This window comes from Manduca sexta, chromosome 4 (genome assembly GCF_014839805.1).
Source record: "Manduca sexta isolate Smith_Timp_Sample1 chromosome 4, JHU_Msex_v1.0, whole genome shotgun sequence".
Classification (NCBI taxonomy): domain Eukaryota; kingdom Metazoa; phylum Arthropoda; class Insecta; order Lepidoptera; family Sphingidae; genus Manduca; species Manduca sexta.
The window spans coordinates 4,561,350-4,588,962 of NC_051118.1; the positions used below are offsets into that span (position 1 = coordinate 4,561,350).

Genomic DNA, 27,613 nt, shown 5'->3' on the forward strand with positions numbered 1-27,613 from the left:
GACGTAGTTGTATTGTTTGCGCGGTATGATACCGCTCTGAGGTTCTGGATTTGAATTCCGGGTCGGACAGATATTGGGTTTTTCACAAACAAAAATAACTACACTTTTATAATGTCTTACCACATTTACATACCTTATCTTTTAATTAAAAACTAGTGGTGTATTTAGAGCAGATTTTTTTGAATAATTAATTAAAAATCGACTAAATCTCTCACCCAGAAGTCCGGTGTGTTTGTATAAACCGACCCTTGTCGGGTTAGCAAACGGAAGGTAAAAAAAAGAAAGACTTATTAGTCGGCATTATCAGGACACTGCTCCACTTATTATCAGGTGCAGTGAGGTGGTTTTGTCGTAACCATACCGACGGTGCCCAAGCGGCGATAGCCTAGAGTTTATATATTTAAAAAAAATGTTGCTTAAGTCTAGGGATGTTATGGAGCTCCGTAACCGTAACCGAAACTACCGGATATCCGAAATAAAAATATATCCGTAACCGTAACCGTATCCGTTATAAAAGTTTCGGATAAGTTACGGATAATATGTTCCGACACGTTTTTGTTTCACCGCTCACACGCTACGTGAAATTTGTATAGTTTGTTATTTTTAATCATAACATAAACTCATTCATAAATAGTATTTCTTTTTATTGTGTAAAGTGAAGTGAAATGGGTCCAAAGTATTTTTTTTTTTGGTCATGTTAAAAGTAATTTTTGCAAAATATAAACAGTGTGATAAAAACTTTTCACGGAGAGGAGGTGTCACTACTTCTAAAACACAGAGTTTTTTCGAACACCCATGTCCCCCAATTAGTTCATCGATAATTAATAATCGACGATGACGATGAACAATAGTTAGTATTCGTCACCCTACTGTATTACATAATATATATATATATATATATATTATTTTTTTTTTTTACTTTAATAAAATATCCGTAACCGAAACTATCCGAAACTACCGGATAATCCGAAATAATTATTATCCTTAACCGTATCCGAAACCGATATAATTTTATTCCTATATCCATATCCGTATCCATATCCGAAATTTCATATCCATAACATCCCTGCTTAAGTCAATTAGCTTTCAACCAATATATAAATTATATATTATGGTCACGAGAAAATGTACAAAAATATAATACATTTTAATCCCGGCGTCTAATCAGAAAGCGCAAATGATGCAATTGTTTGTACGTCTTTTGAAAACACAAACGTGTCATCATTAATGTTTTTTTTTTATTTGTACCTTTATATCTCCTCAATGACTTAATATTTTGAATACATGTCGTGTGAATTTTAACGCAACTAACTGAAGATCGGGCGGACGTATCAGGCAAATCAATTTCGAATCCAAATTATATCTTATTTCTATGTTATTAAGTTTCATTTTACAACTCCAATCGCCTCGTCAGTCTTACCATGAGCGACCTACCTTACAAAATAAAACAAAACTTCTTCAATGAAACTCGACAACACGACATGTATAACGATAAATAATCATCATTAAATTTAAAGTATACAACTGCAAACGTTAGCATATATCCTCAAAACTAAATCTATAAATCTTGACATATGTTTTACGACATATTTTATTAATAAACATGATAATTATGTGTACTACACTGAATAAAACTTACATAAGCTGTTTCAAGTCGACCGAAACCAGTTTAGTATTATTTTTTTGAGTATTCTCGTGTATTAAGGACACTAATTTTAGTATATTAGGATGATAAATATATGTGGGAAGATTGCGTGGTGGTAGGATATATTTATATCCGCCCGGATAGCGACCACCGTACACAAGGTGTTAAAACCCGCCATAGTGGCCCACGCCTGTCGCGTTCCGGGATCAGCCAGTGTATATCCGGTTCCAACAGCCGGCATAATTCTACGACTGGCGTGGGGTAATCATCTCTCGTCAGTCGACATTCTATTGGACTTCACTTATCATCAGGTACAGTGGGGTCACTTTGGAGTGCACATATAAAATAGATAGACAATTTAATAGGGAATATTTTGATAGATTATTTGCAGCCTAAAATTGGCTTTTTAAAGAAATTATTCGTAAATCTTTGCATATTCCCGCAACCCCTATGCCTTAAATGTTTGGAAAATATGTTCGAGGCCGTTTGCTCGAGCGAGGACCTTAATTAATTATGGTGCCCTGAATTATATCAAGATTCAAAAAGTAGTATCTTATAACATGCGTAACATTATACAATTACGATTGAACTTTTTTTGACACATCTTCTACCGAATTTATTATGTTGACATTTTTAATCACATTTTACATTATATCGAATAAAATAATTCTTTCTGTTATATTTTATGTGATTTCAAATGTAAAAAACAAAAATGGACAAATAAATTATTATTAAAACCAATTCCCGTGAAAATTTAACTAAATATAAGTAAAATAAAGATTGCTAACACTGACAAAAACTTGATGAACCGACGTAATATTAATGAGATTATATAAAAATCTCGGTAGACATTATCATATTTAACAGCTTTTTGTGGGCTCCATGATCCACCACATACAACGGAAAATAAACAACAAAAAACTCAGTAGATCCGCGTTTGCCTAATTATTAAAAAAATTATCTAATCCCAGGCCTTGTGTAAAAAATTGATGTATTTTCCTGTGTTATAAAACAGAAGGTATAATTTTAAACATTATGATAGTTACGTTGTTAAAAAAGATATTCAAATAACTTGGGACTCGTCTTGTTGCATATAAGTAAGTTTTTGTGTATCGGATCCTGCAGTCAACATCGGGAGAAACTTGTGAATGGGATACTGAAATCCTCCTGGGCTTCAGGACCCTGGAAGAAAGTTAGGAGGGGATATTTGGGGAAAGGAGAACGGATTAGTAAGATTGAATAAGTTTTTATAGGAATACTAGTTTTTGCTTGCGAATCTATATTTTTTGATGTTCGTTCTTGGGATCTTGACGTAAGGATTTTCTACAGAGACTTGGTGAGAGCAAAAATAAACCGCCTGCTACACGCGATGGTTTTTCTAAGGCGAGCAAATATGCTGCTAGGATGCATCTTTCAACCTTGCCTCTCCCTAGCTAAAGACGTACTACTAGGAAGACCTTTTCGACCGCCCTGTCAATAGCGGTCTGCATCTGATTTACAGCATTTAATATTTGATTTGATTAATTGAAATTAAAGTAGACGAAGTATTTATTGTATTTGCACAGTGCTCAGCTCGGGACTCCTGCTACAGCGGGATTATGCCTTGATCCATCACACCGGCCTAGAACGGATTGACACACTACATACCTTCGAGATTCTAAATGTGAACTGTCAGATATATTTTCTCACAATGTATTTCGTCACCGAAACGAGAAACAGAGCGAGCAAACTCCATCTCGGTAGTCATTTCCACTACTATCTCCATTTGAACGCCGTAGGACAAGAAAAGACAAACTAATTTCATTTAAACCAATCATTTTCTACACACATAAAAAACAATAAAATGGTATGAAACACAGTTAACAATAGTAGGTATACAATGATTTGTTACAATATGTGTGGTAGAAGTTACCAGCTCACTATACGCTGTTGAACAGTATTGATTTTCAGCTGTACCACAACACCAGGTCGACTGCACTCACTTTGTAGAATAAATAATATTTCGCAAGTCCCAAAGCCATGGACACGTGTCATAATTCCAAACGGCTAACCACTGATTAGCCAACAAGTTGCTAAACATCAATTCAACCATAATCGTTCATGACCACATGAAAAATAACTATAATTCTATGTATTAAAATAAAGCAATCGGACTTTATAGCGGTTTTTTAAATTACAATTTATGACTTTTTGGACGACTAACACCCGAGTCTCCCTTATGACTATGAAGTAATAATATATAAAAATAATATCAGCCCTGTTTTATATTATTCTGTCCCACTGCTAGGCACGGGCCTCCTCTACTACTGAGAGGGATTAGGCCATAGTCCATCACGCTGGCCTAGTGCAGATTGGTAGACTTCACACTCTTTCGAAATTTCTATAGAAAACTTCTTAGGTGTGCAGATTTTCTAACGATGTTTTCCTTCACCGAAGCAAGCGATAATTTACAAATAATACACAAATAATTTTAGAAAAGTCAGAGGTGTGTGCCCTTGGGTTTTGAACCTGCGGACATTCGTCTCGGCAATCCGATCCACAACCGAATAGGCTATCTTTTATGACTAAGAAGGCTGCCTTCGAAATGCCGAAAGAAAAATATGATATTAAAACCGCGATAAAATCCGAAAAATAGTTTTATTTCAATGTCTAACATTCGCGTAAACATAAATCATATAATTCTATGATTATGCAATCGTAATGTTTTTATAATGGTCTAACAATGGTGAGAAAAATCGCCATAGAAATGATGCTAAAACAAATAAACATATATTTTTGGTACATTACAAGTTGTAGCTAAAAGAGGTCACACTGAACACCCATTGACGAAAATTTTAACACAACTAGCCTCTAAGACGTCTTTGTTTATTACTAGACAAATCTGGAAATAACTGGTCGGTTGTTAGAATATAAATCTAGCATAAATTAGTATTGTCCGTCCAGGCATTCGTACCCAGAACACCAGTCTTAAGTTTGTTCTACAATTACACTGCCAATAAATGAATGTAATGATGGTATCTGAATTAGCAACACTATTTTCAAATATTGTCATTGAAAGTGAGACTTTAATATATCATTATGAAGTTTTCTCTGTTACAGCAACCTCATCGTAACGAGTGTCAAAAATATTGTGTTTGTTATTACACTACGATTAAAACAATTATCAAATATCGCCATTGAAAGTGAAACTTTAATATATAATTATAAAGCTCACTCTCTGTTAACAGTACCCTTATCTGAAATAATTTGATACGAAAAAAATGTGCAATACACCATTACCAAAATCGATTTGAACCTAGACCCGTTGCAATTAGTTGCAACAGACTAACATTAGAAGTTTCCTATAGATATATAAAAAACCGAACAATGGAGAAGTTCTCATAATTAATGACCACGCAACCAACAGCCGGAAAGATGTTATCAACATGAACATTAATCTAATAGGTATAATAATTTAACCTGTTGCTAAGTTTTCGTAGCCTTGACTGTGTTTTGAGTTTTTAAGTAGTCTTCAATAAGGGCCAGGACCTAGAATATTTTAGGTTGTTTAGTCTTACTGGTAGGTCTTTCATATGTGGGAGTCCGCCTGGGTAGGTATCACCACAATGTCATTTCTGCCAAGCAACAGTGAGTAGTCACTGTTGTGTTCTGGTTTGAACATTGTAGCCAGTGTAACTACTGGACATAAGACTTAACATATCTCTCAGGATGGTGAGCGCAGTGGAACATAAAAAATACTTTGTAATTCAAGGTGTTGGGTTTCCTACTGTTTATGGGCGGTCGTATCGATTACGATCAGGTGAACGGCAACCTCGTCTCGTCATTAAAAGCAATAAAAAAAATCTTCAATTAGAACCATCAAGTTTGTTTTTAATCTTAGTGCCGCGTCATTTAAGGACTCCAACACTTGCCTACATCAATATTCTCTGGGGCGTATTCAATTCCGTTATATTTAGTTACGTTAACATATGTATTATTCAATAAACGCATTACTTGATTTTTTTTTCCTGTTGGAAGTTCACGGAGCAACCGCTAAATGCATTTTGATGAAATTTTACAAACAAACAATAAGTACATTGTGCGATTCTTTTTTTAAATCCGGGCACGACAATGTCCCCTCACTGCACCTGATGGTAAGTGGAGGTGGGTTCAATAAAATTTCGACTGACGAGAGATGATTACCCCTCGGCAGTCGACACAATTATGCCGGCTTGCCGACTGATCCCGGAACGCGACATATTTACTTGGGCCACTATGGCGGGTTTTAACACGTATGGTCGCTATCCGGGCGGATATAAAATATATCCTATCCCCAACATATTTGACCAGTATTTGTATAAGATTTTACACGGTCGATGCCACGAGTAAAAAGTAATGATAAGATTAATTCGCTAAAGGCATCAACTAAAATAGCTAATATCGGAAGTGATCGACGTAAGAGCATTGCGCAGTTAGCTACGAAGTGACAAATTAAGGAAGTAATCGGGAGCAGTGCGCGTCCACTTGTAATGAGCCATCGATTAATATCACATTTTACAAGTTATAGAATGTAAACTAAATTACTTTTGAAAATGCTTATTATATCGTTGGCTCAGTTACAACTGCCAACTCCATAGTTTAAACATTTTCGTATTAGTAAACATTTTAAAGACAGCAATTCGTGGTTCCCCATTTATTTATCGATTGTAAATTTTCACAGAAAAAGATTTAGAATCATGCGATACATATAATTCAATTCGCACATGAAATAAAACATAGAACTTTGTACAAGTGAGGCAGCGATGACATCGATGTTCAACGCGTGACGTGAATTTTTGAACTTGTTTTAAAAAAAATTGCTGGGTTACAATATTATTTATAAGATAATTTATAAAAATTAAGGCATATGTACACCGTGTTCACTATTTTAGGGCATAGATTTATATAAATAAGTAGCAAAAGTGTGAATAGAAATAAGTAAAATTGTATTGTACTGGTTTATGAATCAATAAATTTAAAAAAAAATATGTACGGTAGCTTGGCAAACGTTTCGTTTCGTTTTTATTTCAGGACAAATAAAATGTAACTTGCATTTATAATATTAGTAAGAAATAAGATAATATTATGTAAAGCTGATTTCGTAAATTAGAGACGAATATTTTCTGAGACATGAATTTAACTGTCTCATGAACTGATGATTCGCCTCAATAGATCTCAAAGCATGCTATTGGCAATAGACTGGTGTGCACGTTTTTTTCTTAACATAAAAGACAGCTCCTCACGCGACTGCTGCGTGACAATGAATAATCATTTAGAATCAGTGAATAAGTTATAAAGTTCAACAATTACTGGCACAGTTCAAACTTTGATCTTGTAATGCGAGATCGAGGTCGAGCCTGCAGCGCTGCTCTAGTTTACTTTTAATTTTTACCTTATAGCAAAGGAAGTAAAGATTTTAGAGCCAGGTGGATGCTTTCTAAATTAAGTTTAGGATTAATAAAAGGTAAGGACTTTGAGATCTTAATATTTTTGTTTTATTAGACATTATCGTGTGGCCTTAGCCAGCTAGGGGCCCCGGACGGAAGTAATGAAAAAAATGTCCCCAAATTCAACAATTTCGTTGTGTAATATGAGTTATTAAACTAATTGGGTGGTGAGCTAAGGTCCTCAACTAAGCACCGCGCATGGCCCCACGTGAAACCGCGAGGTCGCGGCCCATTGTCCAGTCCCCTCCCCCCCTAACTCCACTATTGTTTATATATAGTATTTTCTAAATGTGCTGAATAAATATACTATAAAATAAAGCCAGTAAAGTCTAATTTCCTGTACCATCATATTTTTTGCGAAATGTATATATCTATATCTATACTTATAATAAATCTGTAGAGAGGTCAATTCTGTACATGAAATATATTTCCAAAATAACTATCAGGGGGTGATTAGGGATCGATACTGATGCCAAAAATGCAATTAGTAAAATTTTTGTCCGTCTGTCTGTATAACCGTTATAGAAACAAAAACTACTCGATGGATTTTAACGAAACTTGGTACAATTATTTGTCATACTCCTGTGCTGGTTATAGTATACTTTTCATCACGCTACAATTAATAGGAGCAGAGCAGTGAAGGGAAATGTTGGGAAAACGGGAGAAGTTACTCCATTTTTTAAGCTTCCGTCGCGTGTGCAACCTTAATGGTTAAAGTTACACAGAAATCATGTATGACGGAAATGTTCTCCTTAAAATTATGTAAAAAATATCCCACGACAGCATATGTATATCTTTTATGGTTGACTCACAATAACACGTGTAACTCCCGATAGCTTAGCAGTTCGAAGCTTTCTCATTATATTTGTCTACTCTTACGTTTATAACACTCTCAGTCATCCCTAATTAAAAAGTTAACATTATTAAATATTCCATAAAAAGAATCATAGAAATCGGTATAGAAACACCAATGTTATACATGAAATACGCTAATAATAAGCCATCACGCGTGAATACTGAATCATGCTATAAGGATTATTTTTGTATATATATAAGGTCGCGAACGCACAGGCAGGCGGCTTGCTTGGCACCTAGAGGCTAGCGAATCACCTAGCGAGTAGCTTCGTAAAACGAACATTCCCGAACGTTCGCGACCGGCTCCATTTTTGAAGTCCGAAATCCACGCGGACGAAGCTGCGGGCGGAAGCTAGTATATTATAAGTTCATCTTTCAAGTTTTTTTTAGTGTATTTAGAACTTTACGAGATTAATTAAAGCACCCATAAATATTTTCATACGCGAAGTTACGAATAAACGCATGGAATTACTCTTATCTTATTACCAAACACCAACTTATTAAAGCTATGAGGGAATAATTACTTGTAAGCATACGTACAAATTATTATATTACGTATAATGCGTGATGTTATGTATGTATGTAAGCATACGTACCGACACTCATTTCTAAAATCATGAGCCGCTGACCGTCGTAGGCGCATAAAGCCCGCGGCTAAAGGCCAAACGATATTTAATACATACTTTACAAGGCCATATTATATTATTATTTCTAATTAGGTGCATGCCTTATAAAGAATATTTTTATAGATGCAAAAAAACTATTTATGTACATTTATATGCCGAAATAAACAATAATTAAAAAAAAATACGCGGAAATAAATTTGAGCTTTTAATAATATCCCCACAAGTAACATTTTAATATAAACTTGTTATAATTAATTAATAGTTTACATGAATTTTGAATTATTACATTTCCTGATCAACTTCGTATATATTGTGCCAAAATTGACTGTTATTGTATAAATTAAAATTAGCCTAGGTTAGGTTGGTTAGGATTCAAGATCTCCTTGAAACTGTGACAGCAGGTTTTCTTTCCTGATGTTTTTAAATCAATTCAAATTGCAACTCAAAAATAATAAAATAATAATATCAGCCTTGTATTATATACTGTCCCACTACTGGGCACGGGCTTCCTCTATTACTGAGAGGGATTAGGCCTTAGTCCACCACGCTGGCCTAGTGAGGGTTGGTAGACTTCACACACCCTCGAAAATTCCTAATAGAGAATTTCTCAGGTATGCAGGTTTCCTCACGATGTTTTCCTTCACCATTAAAGCGATAATTCACAAAGACAACACACATATTTTTTTAGAAAAGTCAGAGATGTGTGCCCTTGGGACTTGAACCTGTGGACATTCGTCTCGGCAGTCCTAGGCTATCGCCGCTTGTTAACTCAATAATCCTTCCAATATTTAAGTGTACCCATAGTATAATAAATTAAAGTACGCTCACTATTTTTAATACACAAATAATAATTATAATACACTAAGGTTCTCCGAGCCCGTCTCTGGACATTTTACGCAATGAATATTTAAGTATTTACACAACAGTACAAATATGTTTAATTCGATCGTTAACCAGACAGTGTGTGTACCGCTTAACAATAAGTTTATTTTATTTCAATGGTGACTTCCACTGATGATGTTAAATATTTCATAATCTTTTCAGTTTATAATCTCCGTTGACGGTTCCTTAAAAATAAATGAACCAGTTAATTTTTAACTATTACCAAACACATTGGTTTTTTGTTAAATAAACTTTATTTTTATTAGCAGCAATTCAAATCTTACAAGAAATATTGGAACACCTGATAATAAACTGAAAAAAAAAAACTTATTAATTTTATTTTGGCACACCTAGAATAGTTTTAAAGAATCTAAAAATATATTTGTATTTTAATAAGACGGTGATTTTCAATGAAGTTTTTTAAGTATTTAAACTAATAAATTTCAAGAGTTTATTGTACATTAAATATTAATTACTTATGTATTTAAAGTATTATATTATTCTAAACATATTGTATTATTATTGTGAAATTGGTTACTGGCATACTCATAGCAACAACAAACAAAACCTGTGGCTCCAGTTTTATTTTTAATACCTAATTTTTTTTTTGTTAAAAGTCGTTTGAGCAGACTCGCAGTGTTTATGGTAACATAAATCAGTTATTATATTTTAGTTAAGAATAGAACTCAAATACCAACGGTTATAATACCATAATAATAATACCGCGGCAGTACAGCTGAGCGAAGTTGACACCTGTTGAAAGCTAGAAAGAGAGAGAATGCAAGAAAGAGATAGCGACAATAGACTCAAGATGGCGACGCTCCGATTGCATCCTAATATATGTACAATTTATATGTAAACTACTGATTTTATCGATAACGCCTATATTAAGAAACCTGGATTTATAATAACATGAATGGCGGTGCCGAAAAACCCGGAACGTGTTTTAATATTGTGAAATAGAACCACTTGCATAAACAATAAGTTAAGTCTTCCGCCATGATATTTTTCTCATATACAACAGCGAAAACAGATAGGACGGAGTTTGGATTTTTCAATTGTCATTCGTGCCTCTCTGTCACACCAACGACATCCTTGTAGGCGGAGAGAAATGGCGGCTCTATCTGTGTCCAAAATAAGTGCAAACGAATTATCATTTTATCAGCTTTCAGATGATTGCGATAAGCTATCATTGTTCAAACAGTAGTATCTAGTATTGACACACCGCGGGAAACGTATTTTATATTTTAGTCCATTCACCTGATGGTGAATATTTGATAGACTTTTTTTTATTTTTCGAACCGGCCATGGTTATGAACGAGTTAATAAGCATATTATAAATATTTATATGTATTTGACATAATTTTAAATCTGTTCTTTATTACGTTTTTATATTGGTTATGATTAATAATTTGTCTAAAAATAGACAACATGGCCACAATAAAATTGAATGAGTACTTAAATATATGAATATATTAGTAACTAAAAGTCTTTAAACGTATGAATATACATTGTTGTTAATTGGCCAAAACAACGAAAAAGAGCCAACTACTGGACATATGAGACTTAACATCACATGTCTCAGGATGGCGAGCGCAGTGGAATACCGAACAATACTTTGTAATTCAAGGTGTTGGATGATGTTTCTACTGTTTATGGACGGTAGTATGGCTTACCATCAGGCGAACGGCAAGCTCGTCTCGTCATGTAAAACAATAAAAAAAAAACAGAGCTTTGCAAACACGTGGTGGCACGAAAATATTATTCTTTATTTTTAGATTTTTATAAAAGATAATCATAAACGGTGTTTTGTTACTATTTAACACTTGACTTCGCGTGTATTACTTTTTGAGAGAGTAATAAATAATTTACGTTTTTAGCAGACAACTTTGATTGGTATGCGTAATTTGGCATGTCAAATTGCCGCGGATACGATAGTAGCAAATAATTAATTCACAGAAACCTAACAAACAATAATTCTTAATATTTTTCACCTTAAAACGTAGAAGATTGTGTGAAATAGAGTGAAATTTTACTAGCCGCCATACTAATAAATATTTGTATGGCGTATCGTGTTTTTTCTTGCTACGTTGAATACTATTTAGCGTCAGAGGAAGCAAGACAACATTGGCAAATGTATACAAGTATACAATGTGTACTACTAAAGGCCCAGACCACAGTCGGTTAATACTTATTTGTAACTGTCACTATTTATGAAGAAAATAATGTGCCTATAACGTTCCGTCCGGGGACGTACTTAGTTACATCCCCCCCCCCCCCCCCGGGGGGACAATTATTGTGCATTCGATCTCCACGAATACACACCTGTGCGCGGGGGACATTTGCCGCGGCCCTAGGCGCACAGCCCAGTGTGTATACATCATGGTAGTAACTACACATTGAGACCTGTGAGGGCTCGGGAACATTTCCTGGCCTTCCTCTCCGTCCATCCTAAGGTTCCTTTTCCTTCCCCTACACTTCTCTTCCCCAGATATATCCTCCCAACTTTCCTCCTTCCCTACAGTCGCTAAGCCAGTATTCCAGTATCCCATTCGCTTCCCCGGCGCTGACTCCAGCGTCCGATACAAAGTAACTTAAATCTCAACACTAACAGCCCAAGTACAGCTAACATTATATCAATTATCCAAATATGTTGTCATTTCTGCCTGCATTCACCAATAACCTTAATAACTCAACTATTTTGCGAAATCGTTGCATTAACATTGAAACACAGCTGACATCAAATGCGTGGCTGATTCGTGTTTAGTTGGTGAAATTTATATGTGGGATTATCAATGTTATGAGCATTGTTCTGTCCTACTACTGAGCAAAAGCCTTTTTACTAATGAACTTAGGCCTTATTCCCTAATTACCGCTTAACTACAATTCTGTTATCAATCTCAATGTAGGGTCTAGATCACAATATTACATTCTCTAGCGATATTTTTGTTTTTTCAAGGATTTATCGCATATTTTTTAAAAAGCACTTTTCGTCCCATCCTGAAGGTCGGCTACGCGTAGAATCTTAACTCATCAAGTTTTTAAAAGCAACTTTTTTCTTATTCTGACCATCGACTAGACGTAGAATCTTAACTCATCAATTCGACACTTAATATCGCATTAAAATATCCAAAACCCAGCGATCTTGCATCCATCAGCATAGGTCGACACCCTCAGCATCAGTCAATCACTGTCAAAATAATCGTTCGATCGGAGGTCTTACTACCATCTAGCACTTAGCGACCATTGCAAAATTCAAATATTTTAATAGCTTTTTATGTGCATCCGTACTTTAAAATACAAGTACATTTTGGGACAAGAAAAACAAAATAGATTCTGTTCATCCTGATTATTGTTCCAAATTCAAATATTGACCAGATTGGCTGAATGCAACTAAACTGCAAACCTAAAAAAATTAACACCGATTAAATCCGCCGGTACTTCGAAGTTTGAAAAACGAATTGCTTATTGATTGGTTCGTCAACTGTCACTTTGACATTTCAAACCGTTTCATGTTTATTATTTTTATCATGCGTTCCGTGTCTACAATAAATTAAAGTTGATTACATAACATGGGATACGTGAAAGAAACTATGGAAATAAATAAAGGTATTGTTATTCTAAAATGGTTATGCTAATGGTACTGTGTACTATTAAAACGTGGTTTGAAACGAAATTACGTACCTATTTGAAAGTAGTACGAAGAGGTTGAAGCTTATAAAATGTCTCGAATACTAAATTTTTACTAGACGAGTCCAATAATATGTCATGTTGAAATTGTAATTAACTTTGCATTTCAATTAAACCTACAGATTTCCAGTTATAATTAACTATTGATAAATGTGAAAGGAAGGTTTCTAAATCGTATAACTAAGAATGTTTGCATTAACTAATTATGAAGTTAAATAGATATAATGAGCACGTGTAAATCAAAAGAATTATTGCGTATTTTAATAAAGTAATTAGATTTTTTTATTCACTACATGGAGCCAATATATTAAATACCCAGAAATGCAATTAAACGTTAATGGATTTTTTTTCACATTCATGACTATAGAAGCCGAAATATGTTGAAATTGAGACCATGTTCCTCCCTTTCTAATGAAAATGTAGCCTCACTGTAGTCTTCTAAATCTGAAACAATGGCGTAACATGACGGACCCTCACGCCGGCTTCAAAACGTAACATGGTCTAAGTGGGGGGGGGGGTTACGTATCAAATATCCTTAATAGCAATATGGACACTAATTTCACACCCATTTCGATAATTAAATATTCCAATTCGAACCATTTGGAGAAAAAAACATTTACTAAGTTTCTTGTATAAGACCTAAAAAAGGTTATCGAAATAGGTACAGATATTTAATGTTACGGGAGGCCGCGTTCGATTAATTAAGCACAGGCCCTTTACAATGTTACGCCACTGACGTTAAGATTCTGAGGAATGGATGAAGACGATAGTAAAAGATGGCCCCACGTGGCTTATGTCCTGCAATGGAATCCGAACAGGTGGATGGAATTAGCAAAGTTCTTGTATTTGAGAAAGGCGCATGGCCTCGCGTAGGAATTCATGGACGAATATTCCTTGTGGATGGAATAATGCGGAAAACAACGCGCAATATCTTAATATAAGTAAACATAGTAGGAAAAATATGAGTTACTAGCGGCCACATTCCATAACTCACAAAAAAATGTGTTATACATGTTTTTTTTATCTCAAACTTGTTCGGCTTTATGAATAATTTAATTTTTTTTGGTAATGTATTAAAATTAATTTATATTTTAGCAATCAGTTATATATCTAAAAATAAATAAGTTGGAATAATTTGAAATAAAAAAAAATCGTACGATTTTGTTGTGACGTCATTTCTATTGTGGTTTGGGCGAGAGAGAGAGACAGATATATGTCCACAGATACATTGAAAAACAATAATACCAACAACAAAATTTAGTCTTAAATGCAATCAAAACCTCTTTTTAAACCTTTTTTTATTTATTTACCTGAAACAAAAAAAAATCTGATGTATATTTACTTATGACCACACATAAAAGCACGGAAATATTTTTTTGCCTATAATACAATTAGCACAAAACATTGAGCGCCAACATGCTAATGAAATTTAAATTTAAATTCAAACCCACTGTTATGTACTTTTTGCAGGTCTCTCGTATGGAGAGTCCAACGTAGGTACAGTCGGCCACAAAAGTAGTTGAACAAATTAATCACTTTTTTTTTTTTTAATCTTTATTTATTTCGGGGTTTTTTTCCAGCTAGGATATGCCAACCCCATTAAAAAAAATTGGCTATATGTAAGTTTAATGGAAACATTGTGTGAAGTAAACCCCTTTTATTTTTCAAATGAAAAATGTTTATTTAGATTATTAAGAATATAAAAGTGTATAGGCGAGTCAAAGTTTCGAATTTGTTCAGGTACTTGTGTGAATAACTACCACCGCAATGTCTATTTCTGCCGCCAGTTCCAAGGACATAGTAGCCAGTACACTAGGCATTGTGAGACTTAAACTCAAAGTGAGGAACACTTCAACACAAGTGGTGCGCCATTTGTAATTCAAAGTTGAGTGTTTTTGCTGCGTACGGGCAGTCGTGATATTATAACCGAACGTCACTAGACATATCGTCTAGCCCAGCTATACTATATGTGGCCTGTTCAAAGTTAGCATGGCCGGTCAACTATTAAAAATGGTCCGTGACTTCTATCTCATTAAAAGTAAAAAATAATAATAATATCAGCCCTGTATTATATACTTGCCCACTGCTGAGCACGGGCCTCCTCTACTACTGAGAGGGATTAGGCCTTAGTCCACCACGCTGGCCTAGTGCGGATTGGTAGACTTCACACACCCTCGAAATTCCTATAGAGAACTTCTCAGATGTGCAGGTTTCCTCGCGATGTTTTCCTTCACCGTTAAAGCGCACGATAAATTTACAAAGAATACACACATGATTTTTTAGAAGTCAGAGGTGTGTGCCCTTGGGATTTGAACCTGCGGACATTCGTCTCGGCAGTCCGTTCCACACCCAACTAGGCTATCACCGCTTAAAAAAGTAAAAAATATGTCACTAATATAACCTTATAAAAATAAAATCGATAATTTTAATACTTTTTATGAAAATGAATAAAATTTCTTATGTTTAAATTAATCGAATGTACGACATTGAAATAAAACTATTTTTCAGATTTTATATGAGCTCACAGTGTCTTGAAAACTGTGTCAAGACAAAGCTAAAAAGAATATATAAGCGTAGGTAGATATTGTAATTGATTTCTCGGACGACCAACACCTCAGTCTTCGCCGCGACCATGAAGGCTGCAAAGCCTTCAAGAAACCGTGATGTAATCCAGAAAATAGTTTTAAAAATATTTTTAGATATTTAAAAATAAGCAATCCCTAAATATACAAGATGTAGGTTTAGTTCAAAGTATTTTATCAAACCCGAAATCAAACGTCAGAAAACTAAGGTCAAATAATAGTAATCATCCAGTAGCTACGATCAAGGCACATTTCCTCTACATACGATTTTTTTTTATGTGTTTATAGATTAAAATATTATAAGCCGTAATTAGGTTAGTAATATGGGGTTGGCATATCCTTGTTGGATAAAACCTCCAACTAAATCAATTTAAAAAAAAAAGTAGGCATAAGAATACACAGTCCGGTCTATAACTGGCAGATAAAAGAATGAAGATACGGTCCGGCGCCATAACTGAGACCCGTATAAAAAAAGATTAAATAAGACTAATGAGGGAAACTCGGTCTCGTGTAAATCCCGTTTGCAAATCCTACATAAAACTTTACTCGATGGATTCGAACCCAAGTGTAAAGCCTACGCTACCATTAAACCATAGACGATACTAATAAAACTAATAAATTTTTTTAGCATTAACTACCGGCACTCAACATTACCTCGTTTATAGTCACGGCTAAGTTAAATACTAAAAAGTTGCATCTCAAATTATCACATTGTATTGTGTTACATAATGCTAAAGCCGGCCGCAGAGTAACAGCTTATGTGGACAGGTCGGCTGATGTCGGAGAATAAGTGTTTATCAAATTGGAATTTGTTTTTATATATTTAAAAGTTTCGTGAGTTCAGAATGTATTGAAAATGAGATAGAAAATATTTTAACGTTAAGCGAATGATCAGAAAAAAACCTTAAAAAATAATATTATGCCATCGAAGTTAAACAATGTCTGTGTAGAATTACTGAAATCTATTATTTTGCTCTTTTACCTTGTCTAAAACACTTTAAGTGCAAGTAATGTGGAACAATTGACTCGGGACTACCGACAAAGTTATTAAGTATTAAAATTTTATATATAAACCCCAAATTCACACTTTTCTCTGCGTGCAAAGGGGTACACTGTTTCTGTTCAAGTATAATATTTGATATTTAGTTTAAACACAAAATAATCATAAACAAAAGAACACACAATATGTGTTTCAAACGGATGGTAGTGTTTGTAGTGGTTTTTTTATTAAATTAATATATTTCTAATTATAAAACGTATCGCTTTCTGCAGTCTTCTCCATAAATAAACTTTAATTATGTCAAACTTCATACTCTTAATTTTTCATAAAAAGTGGTACAATGTGTTTGCTTCACATATTAATCTATACTGATATTATAAAGCTGAAGAGTTGCATTGTTTGAACACGCTAATCTCAGAAACTACTAAACCAATTTAATATTTTTTCCACTAATAGGACGCTGAATTCTATGGGCTATACTTTTAATCCAGGAAAAATATTTATCAAAACAAATTCCATGCGGCTCCCGCAGGCAAAAGCTAGTATCTACATAAATATCAAGCTAATCGCAGTCAAAAAGCGTTAACCGTTAAGCAAACAGTGGACTTGAATTACTTCAAAACATAAGTTTGCAACTATGCGAGTGACCTAACGTAGTAAAGAGGACGTACGTGTTTTATCTCTCTGTTATCTATTACTATATCTAGAGGTATATAATCAACTTGTAACATGTTTCGCCGTGTTTGGAGTTATGTCAACATTTAGTTCAATTAGTACGTCCAAATTAACAAGGAATTTGAGTGCATCTTAATTAATGTTGAGGCGATTTTGGTTATTCATATCTACGTACGTACATATTATTTTAAATTGACATTTGTATTATATCAATAATTCGCAAAGGATATACATATCGACGGTGAATAGCTCATGACTTAGCGACATTAAGTTTCATACATATTTAAAATCAGCATTTTTCTCTGTGTTACCTAGTTAAAAAAGTTAAAAACAATGTCGCTAAGTCAATTAGCCTTTGAACCGTGTATATAACTTTAGAAAAGACAGAGGTGTGTGCCCATAGGTTTTGAACCTGCGGACATTCTTGTCGGCAGTCCGTTCCACACAGTTGCTTAAACTAAATTCGCTTGTTACTAAACTTCGTGCTCACCGGCAGGCGACCAAGAGGGCATAATCCGAAGCGCTGGTCGGACCAGATCGCCAACTCCCTGAATATGCCAATGCCGAAGATCGCGCCTCGTGGAGAAGACTCTAAATGACCTTGGACGGGATCACGATCCTCAGTAATGAGGGGCCGACTGAAGAGAGTAAACTAAATTCAATATGTCAGTCGGTAACTCTAGCTGGAGCCCACTCCGCTTACCATCAGGTGCAGGGGAGCCATTTTTCGGTGCCAGTAAAAAAATTACTTTCGCGTTCTAACCAACTGTTAAATCATAGTAATTTTAAACAAATCATTGACTGCTTGTTGCCGCTTCCTGTGTCTGACTGAAGCAACAAGTTAATGAGTCTTAGTACTTTTGAATGTAAGGAAGAATACGTCAGCGAGACTGAAATCTCTGATCTTTCATCTCTAACCCATAGAATAAATGGACCATAGGTTTTAATAGGTTAATCTAACAAATTTAAGTGAACATTTATTGCATAGTTTAATTTTTTTATTATTTTTATATTAAACATAATAGTCTAATACACTAGCTTTTGCTCGCGGCTTAGCCTGCGTGTAGGAGTTTTCCGGGATATTTCTTTTCCGATTTCATATGTATCGTTATATTATGACCAAATTACACAAAATCATTATAAATTGTAGCCTATGTGTTAGTCTGATGTATATCCAATATTACTGTAAAGTTTCATCCGAATCCGTTCAGTAGTTTTTTCGTGAAAGAGGAACAAACATTCATACATCCTCACAAACTTTTGCATTTATAATATTAGTAGGATTATAATCAAAGACGGACAAGTTTAAGTTCTTGAAGAACCAGTGTAACTTGTATGCAAAGAAAAAAATATTCCGGACACTCGATCTAAGAACAATTAAAAAAAATAACAAATCTGATTTTAAATATCGAATACATATTACATATCGGAATTGTATTATTATTTATTTTTATATTTGCACGGCGAAGTGACCCTACTGCTCCTGATCGTAAGTACATTGACTGACGACAGATGATTACCCCTCAGCAGTCGACACAATTATGCCGGCCTTTTGCAACCGGACATACACAGGCTGTTCCCGGAACGCGACACACTCGTGGGCCACTATGGCGGGAACTATTACACATTACATATGCCACTATTTGGCCATGAACATTCTGATGCACCAAATGTCCAGAGCTTTCACTATTGTGTCCGGTATAATTTCCGTAATAGTAAAACTCAACAAGATTGTGTTCCTGCACACTAATAAATTATAAACAAAAAAAAATAACTATCAAAATGTATCACAAATGCCCTAACTTCCGGTTCCTTGATATTCAAAGCGATATCTATGGTATAAAAAAGAATCTGATATTGCTCAATGATAGGCACATTATGCAATCTTTTTCGAGCCTGTTTAACATTAAAAACTGTAAAAGAATGCAAATTAGACTTTGAGGCGTTAAAAATAGAGCCTATATCAATACCGTGATATTCGTTAACCGTTTTTGTCGAACTTATTTTAAATATATTTGTTACGAATTATATTTAAATGTAAATAATCCGGTTGTAGCAGTACCGTCGCGCTGTTTTAAAATAATGGAGCCGGAATTTCTTAATGTTCATTTTATTATGTTAGCTGGTTTACTCGGCAACTCTTTGTAATAATACCACCTGTTTTATTATTTACCTTCATGGACTTTCTTTTTTGTTACACTTGTCTATTTTTAATTCCTTCTCAGTCTACACGATATAATAGGGGACCGGACTCATTTTTGTTCTTTATTATTATCAAATATTTACGTTATATAAATTATAACACAGAAAGAATTATTTAAATCCGGTAAAAAATCAACAAGTTATAAGTCTTTCAATTTCGGTAGAAGGGGTAAGTAACAAGAAACAGAAAAGAGGCGCAATATCCACGTGTGACGTCATCGGGTATTACGACGCGTGCAAAAGAAAGGGATGAAGCGATATCCCCACATCGCGCCCACTTCGGCACATAGTAATATTTAAAATATGAATTACTGGCTCATTTTTTAACCAATTTTAATGCAGTTTTCGCAGCAGGGTTTCTTTTTAGTATTATTAACCATTACATATAGAATAATGTACAAAATCAATCACAGGACGGTCCCCTATTATTGTTCTCTTAAAAACATACACGTTTGTATTTTTTTTTTTTATTCATACAGAAATATTTTTTTATAATAATAATAAAGTGTAAAAACCAATGAAACTTAGGTAAAAACTGTATATTTCAATCTGAGATAATTTTTGGCCGGTGTTTTTATTTTATTATTGCTTCAAATGATAAGACGAGCTTAAGCGATACGACCGCCCATAAACAGTAGAAACACCAACACTTTGAATTACAAAGTATTGTTTGGTATTCAACTGCGCTCGCCATCCTGAGACATGAGATAAGTCTTATTATGTCCAGTGGTTACTAGACATAATAAGACTTTGTAGCTAGTGAGCTACAATGTCTTTCAAACCGGAACACAACAGAAATATACATTGCAGTGGTACCTACCCAGGCGGACTCTCACATATGAGAGACATACCACTAATAAAATGTGTGTGAAATTATGTAACCCCAACTTCTTTTTTGACACCCTATACTTATTTTTGTGTTATAGTAATGCAAGTTTTAGTAATTGTTATAATAATTAAAATCCCACCACACGCCACATTTGGCGTGTTTCACGGATTACGTAAGCACCAAAAAGGGTGGGGGCCTATCGTTTATTTTCCATGACGCGGGGGACGGAGGGTCTAAACAGTAATTATGTCAGCAATGTTTATTTAATTATTTTTATTTATTTTTTATAAATAAGTAACAATAAAAAAATATACCTATACACATTATTCCTATGCTTACGTCAGCATGGCAGAAGGGGTTATGACCTTTGCTTACGTTTGGTGACAAGGGAATGGCGGGTTAAAAAATACTTCTCCTTAACACTTGAACGGCTCTTTTTGTACAAAAGAAGCATAAAAAATAGAAAAAATGCGACAATGTTACTGTCAAACACATAAGCCGAAAACTACTTCTAGTTATAAAACATAATTACGCAGATATAACAAACTTTTGTTTTCTTTTTAGGTTATTTAGGCGGGAATTCTGACAGCGCGCTCGACCATTATTTTAATTGTTTTTTTTTTTTAACTAGTATACAATTGTGTTTGATGTCAGAAGTGATGTGAATTTGAGTTATAATAAATCGACTAAGTTAATCATCAGTTTATCGTCTTTCCCGACCGTATTATGTTGTTGTAGAGTTTAAATTCTATTAACACACATTTTCATAAAATATTAATATTAATCTACAAATAAAATTTTAGTACACGAAATCAAATACAATTGATTATGAACAATTGTTAATTTAAACAAAGAAACGCAAGTGAACTGTGCTTTTTTGTTCTTTTAAATTATTTACGACTTCCTACTGTAAATTGACGTCAACTTGAGAAATACCTATCTACCTTCCTTTTTTTAACCCTGGCTTAACTACTCTTAAACTTGATAGTCCAGTTTACGTCTGTATGGGTTTTCTGTAAAATAGTGGTTTTATTGAGTGAAGCCATCTCATTCAAAACTCATATAAGTTCTAGCAAATTCGAAGGTATGTAAACCGCACTAGACCAGCGTGGTGGACGAAGACTCTCTTAGCAGCGGAGGAGGCCCGTACTCAGGGGCCTTATTCTCTATCCCGCGCGTTATTTAAACAGCGTGTAACAAGTACGTAACACAACGCATCATGTTTAGGACTATAGAAATTTGGCTTACAGAATACCATTCCACGCACATTTCTTGAAGATAACATGACACGGCCGCGTTACGCGTTTACACTATCGTACAGAATACGGGCCCAGTAGTGGGCAGTACATAATACAGTTCAGTGGCTAAGCGTCCTTACAACTTTATTCCTACCGGCTTCACTTTAAGGTTTATTTACTCTTGTCATAGTTTTAGTTTTCTGTTAAATTGGTCGACTGGTTGTCGTTGGTTAACTAGGATAATTTTTTCGCCCCTTGAAAAACTTCACCCTTCACCAGTCCATACAACCCGATTCCTACCGGCTTCCCTTTTAGGCTTATTTACTTTTGTCATAGTTTTAGTTTTCTGTTAAATTACCCGCGGTATGTTAACTAAGGCAATTATCTTTGAGTCAAGTTATCTTTTGAAAACCTTCACCACTGATACAGTTTGATATTATTTCCTTATTTATTATATCAACTATCTATTAATGCATCATTAAGATATTAGAACCGAAACATGTTCTGATACCAGTTTGCATCAATAAAACGCTTTTACACATTAAAATTCCGTTTTCAAACAGTCGTTTTATGTTAATGAACAAGAACTTTCGCAGTGACATTAACATCTGATATTTTATCATTTTACAGTTTATTGAACTTTGAAACTATGATCCTGCCGTCTGCGGATTAATTCATCTGCATAGATAATTATGCATTTGATTAATTTATGTGGTCGTAAAATCATAGAGCACAGATTTATTTTTTTTACGAAATAGCCATAAATTTTAATTCAGTATATAATCTAAGTAAATATAAGATGTATTCAACTAGACATCCGTTTAATAGACATAACAGTTTTTTTTTAAGTAAGTGGCTTGATGCTAGCTCTATTCAACAGGTTAATTCGGAAACCATTGGAGTCGACCTTAGACCTTCAGCTGTAATGTTCAATGGTTGATGATAATAATGAGTTTATTAATGAAAAGTGGTCAACGATACGCTATCTCATACGTTTGCTGGTGATAGGATATATTTTATATCCGCCCGGATAGCACCCACCGTACACAAGGTGTTAAAACCCGCCATAGTGTCCATAGTCCACGTTCCGGGATCAGCCTGTGTATATCCGGTTTCAACAGGCCGGCATAATTGTGTCGACTGCCGAGGGGTCATCATCTCTCGCCGGTCGACATTCTATTGGACCCCACTTCACCAACCATCAGGAGTAGTGGGTCACTTTCCCGGTATAAAAAAATCTTTGGGCAAACGGTTTTAAGACCCTTCCAGCCTAGAAATAGGCAGGGTATACCAGATACCTATCGCCTTACCAGATATTGACTTACGACCTACGCAACACGCCTTTAGGACTTCTGGCACAGTCACAGTATCCATAGAAAACTGATGTAAAATAAGTATGTTTGAGGCATTGTATTGTTACATAACAAGGTAATATCAATAAAAATCATGGCAAAGAGTCCATACAACCCAATTCCAATTTCCCTTTAAGGTTATAGCTTAAGGTCCATTTTCATACATTTTGTTTCACCTTTAATCTGGGTAACTAAACAAGTATTGACAAGTAAAGAATTTAAATTCACGTCTAGTTTAATACGACGAAATTTTAAAGGCCGAAATATCCATGCATATTAATTATTTTTACGTTTTTCTTTCAACTGCGAGAACTAATCACTAACTAGACGTGAATTTAAATTCTTTACTTGCCAATACTTGTTTAGTTACCCAGATTAAAGGTGAAACAAAATGTATGAAAAATGGACCTTAAGCTATAACCTTAAGTAGAATGGATGTGGATTCTAAATATCATTAGATTTGAAAATAGCATTCATGCATTAGTACCTATATGTTGTATTGAATTCCCTTTCGTAAAATTTCAACTTTCGCCACTATTAATTATTATAAATCAGTCTCTCTGGCTGGACGCGATAAACTTAAAAACTATTGAACGGATTTTGATGAAATTTGGTATGGGGATAGTTTGTGATCCTGGGAAGGACATGGGCAATTTATTATTCCGGGAATATATATAGCGGGACTTTTATCCCGAAAGAATTCTTTAATGAGGGTGTAGCCAAAAGCTAGTATATTATTCAGGTGCTATAGATTACGTTGAGTAATTAATAGTGTGAGCTACAATGCTAACTCAATGCGGGCAAATCGATCGATTAGTGTAGTACCCAGTCGGTGTAATGAGAAAGTGTTTGAAAGAGATTAAAAGCACATACTAATATATTTAGGTGTGTTTATATATACCTAAATACATTTAGGTATTTTGCTAAATAGATTTAGCTATTAAATCTTCTCCTTATCCAAGCATATAATTCCATTTTTTTTATGTATATACATCAATATCAACATATTTATTTCTTAATAGATATAGTAGGCAATGCTTCTGACTTCTGACTCTGGCCATCAATTCAGTGTAATAAAAACAACTCCAAAGTTCAAACGATTCTCGGTCTTGTGGTTAGGTAACATAAAAGCTATATTACCGATAAGTATTGATAATTTAAGCCCTTTTGTTATACTATCGTTAGAACTACATACAGCATAGAAAAATAAAGAAAGGTAAAATTTATAACCTAAAACAAGAAATAGTCACGTGTCTACACAAGCTACATATAAATTATAAACATTGATTTAAAAAGAGAACAGAACCAGTTTAAATAATGAAATAATTAAAATTCAAAGGACGATTTGATAGTACACTCTTCTTAATTTAATATTTATGCTATATACCATGGCTTCAACAAATAAATTATGTAATTGGATCAGGAACACCGAAACTTATTGAAGCATAAATTATTAAAAGATATTTTTTATGACTTTAATCGGAATAATGTAAGGCAAGTGATTAACAGCAACAGATAAAAATATAGATAGTAGTATATAGGTAACACAATTTTACAATATACAACATAAAATATTATGAATATTACTAGTCAGAAAAATAAGTTAAGGGGCGATTGATTGCGGTTTCATCATTTCTTTAATCACAGATTAACCAACCAGCATATTTATAAATTAAAGGCATCAAAACTTGTAATATAACGATCATCGGGTTTAATTAACATAAATAAGTATTAATATAGTCGCTTTTCGTTTGAAGGGCTCTGTCTATAAAATATATTGTCTATGGTATTGAACGCATACCAATTCAAATATGGAATGTCGAGTGATTGTAGCTTCCCGTGTGCTTACCTGGTTGGTGAGCACATCTACGACGGTGTACGCGAGGTAGACGATCTCCTCCTCGTCGGAGCCGAGCGCCGAGCCGCCGAGCCCCGCCGTGCGCACATGCAGCGCGCACACCCAGCCGCCGCTGATCATCGCGCCATGCACTGCCCGCGCCCTTGTAAACACACACCACCGCACCGCCTAACTATTTCAACTTTGCCGTCTTTTCACTGTCCATACGTACGTAGTTTTGCGAGGAGTCCGTCCCTCAAACACTGTTCATAATTCCGTCAAACTTAGTCAACTTTCTAACGGGACCGCGCTAGTATCAAAACTTTTCCGCCGCTATACACAAGTGGGCGATCGTCGTCGCACGTCGGCCCCGAAAATTCACGCTACAAGTTTGTGTATGTTCTCAAACGAGTCGAAAGCACTTTTTAGAAACCCGACGGTTACCCAACATGAAACAAGAACTCGCGTGCGGCGCGGACGGCGTTTTACCGCTAGCCGTCTACGTAAGCCGTTTCCGCTGTGGGTGAAAATCTAGAATTAACTCACATCACATCGGCACACGAATTTGACTTGAAGGGGTCCAGTTGATGTTTAAAAGCCAGCTTTTGGGTTGAGTACGTTTGAACAGTTGATACGCGGCGCACACGGTATTGTTTTCACTCGGCGCGCACGAGCGAGCACCTGAGTACTAATTGCGCTTCGTTACAAATGTAAAATACAAGTTTGGTGGAATATTTTGGATGTTTTAGCAGCGAACAGCTCGAGACGAGCGTGTCTGTCGGATCGGCGGCACGACTGGCGCTCGTTGCCCGCTCGCCCCCCTGTTGACACTGCGCAGGTAGCGCCACTCGCCAGGTGAGCGACGCGACGTTGCCAAACCGACCATTATCATTGATGAGATAGCTGTTGCGCGCACCACGTCATTTTGAAATTCACGCTTCGTTGCCGACATTATAATATGCTCTTTTTATTTAGTGCTAGAAGCAAATTGTGCACTTTGAATGCTCGATGAAATGCGTAGTGCGCCGGAGTAACGAGCTTCGCCGAAGGAGCGGCTTGGGCGACTGGTTTTGACTAGGAAATGATATAGTTGATTTTGCGTACACGGCGAAATACATTGCGTGTGCGATTGGGCGACCTGGTTAATGTAATTTAGAGAAAGTGTAAACAGATACAGCGTTATGCGATCGCATTGTTAGCATATTTTGCATGGAACAGGCAAGGTCGATCGGCAGATAATTGACAAAATAATGAGTTGTAGATACTTATGTTTTTATTCCGCGTGAATTAGTGGAGGTAGTATTCAATCTTTTTGATATGCTCACTCTTTACTGAAGCTGTATTTATATATTTTGTACACAAATAAACACGTGTATACTTACTTTTATATACTATTAAATACCTAATCTGAAGTATATAGTAATAATAATGATAAGTGAGCATTGTAATTGATCATAGTACGCACTCCACACCTATAAGACTAAATAAAATAATACTAAGCATTAAACGAGTTTTACTATTAATTGAATTAGTGTTTACAATCAAAATTTAGTGCATTAAAACATTAATATTAACATTGGGAGGCCATTAGAGGGCACTGGGGATGATTGGCAGTTATTTTTTTTCTTTTTCTTGTTTATTTTGCTGTAAATGATAAATAATGTATTGCTTTACTTATGCGTATTTTTTTTGTGTTACATTGCATTAAGATTAGATTTGAGTAATTTTAGTCCCATTAAAAAAAGTAGGTATCGTGGGCAATGTCTTAGTTTTAAGGGATGCCAATTAATTAAATATCACCCAATATATGTATATTGCATAGTTACAGTTATCTCGGAATTACAGATACACTGTGTTTTAGTTGAGCAGTCTTGACGGCCCAATGACAAAACTGATATTCATGTCCGGTTTTCGAAGGAAAAAAATCCTTGTTTACCCAACTATGGTATTTAAGTGCCAATTATTAGTAAAAACGGATAAAACAACACTACTAAACTATCTCTCACTAGCTTTTGCTCACGCCTTGCAAGTAAAAGTCCCGCTATATATTTTCTTGGGACGAAAAGCATAACCTTCCCAGGGTCTTAAACTATCTCCACACCAAATTTCATAAAAACCCGTTAAGTAGATTTTGAGAAAATCGATAATACACAGACAAACAGAAAAGGGATTTTGTTTTATAATATGTATAGATTTGTACACCTTTAACACATTTGATAAACATTGAACATCAATATTTGTCTAATAGTTTTCGTTATTCAAAGTGTAAGGCGTCTTTTTTTTTTTTTTTTATTTTCGCGGAAAAAGTGTCTTATGACTACAAAGTGTAAGGCGTCTGCTACTTAATACTTGCAAGAAACTAATAATTTTTTACTTGTCTCTATCAAATTATAAAACTGCATACGCTTAGAAATATAGGTGTATTAGTAGTAGAGCCTCTGTTGACCCCTTCAGGGCTAAAACACATGAGTGTATGTAATAATGTACTAACTGATTTTCCTTTGCGGATCACGTGATGGACTTATACGCTTTTCTGTGATAAAATATCTTAATTTAAGTATTACATTATATTCATAACATAGCCTCAGTTTTCAGTTCCCACAGTATTCATAAATTATAATTAATTGCGTAAAAACAAATGTATTAAATAAAAGTATGGGATAAATAATTATTCTTGTTTTAAATAATTAGTGTGAGATAATAAAAATAATTAAAAAAAAATAATTAAATACTTA

The 27,613-nt window shown here is 34.8% G+C and overlaps 1 protein-coding gene across 1 annotated transcript in view; it reads right to left on the minus strand.

Moving 5' to 3' along the window:
• The window catches only part of LOC115443018 (RNA-binding protein fusilli), a 173,842-nt gene extending 148,136 nt beyond the window's left edge, over window positions 1–25,706 (minus strand). Inside the window, 1 exon segment of the mRNA XM_037441051.1 lies at window positions 24,891–25,706. Coding sequence (XP_037296948.1) covers window positions 24,891–25,019 — 129 coding nt within the window. The 5' untranslated portion in view covers window positions 25,020–25,706.
• Between the last annotated feature and the right edge of the window lie 1,907 nt (window positions 25,707–27,613).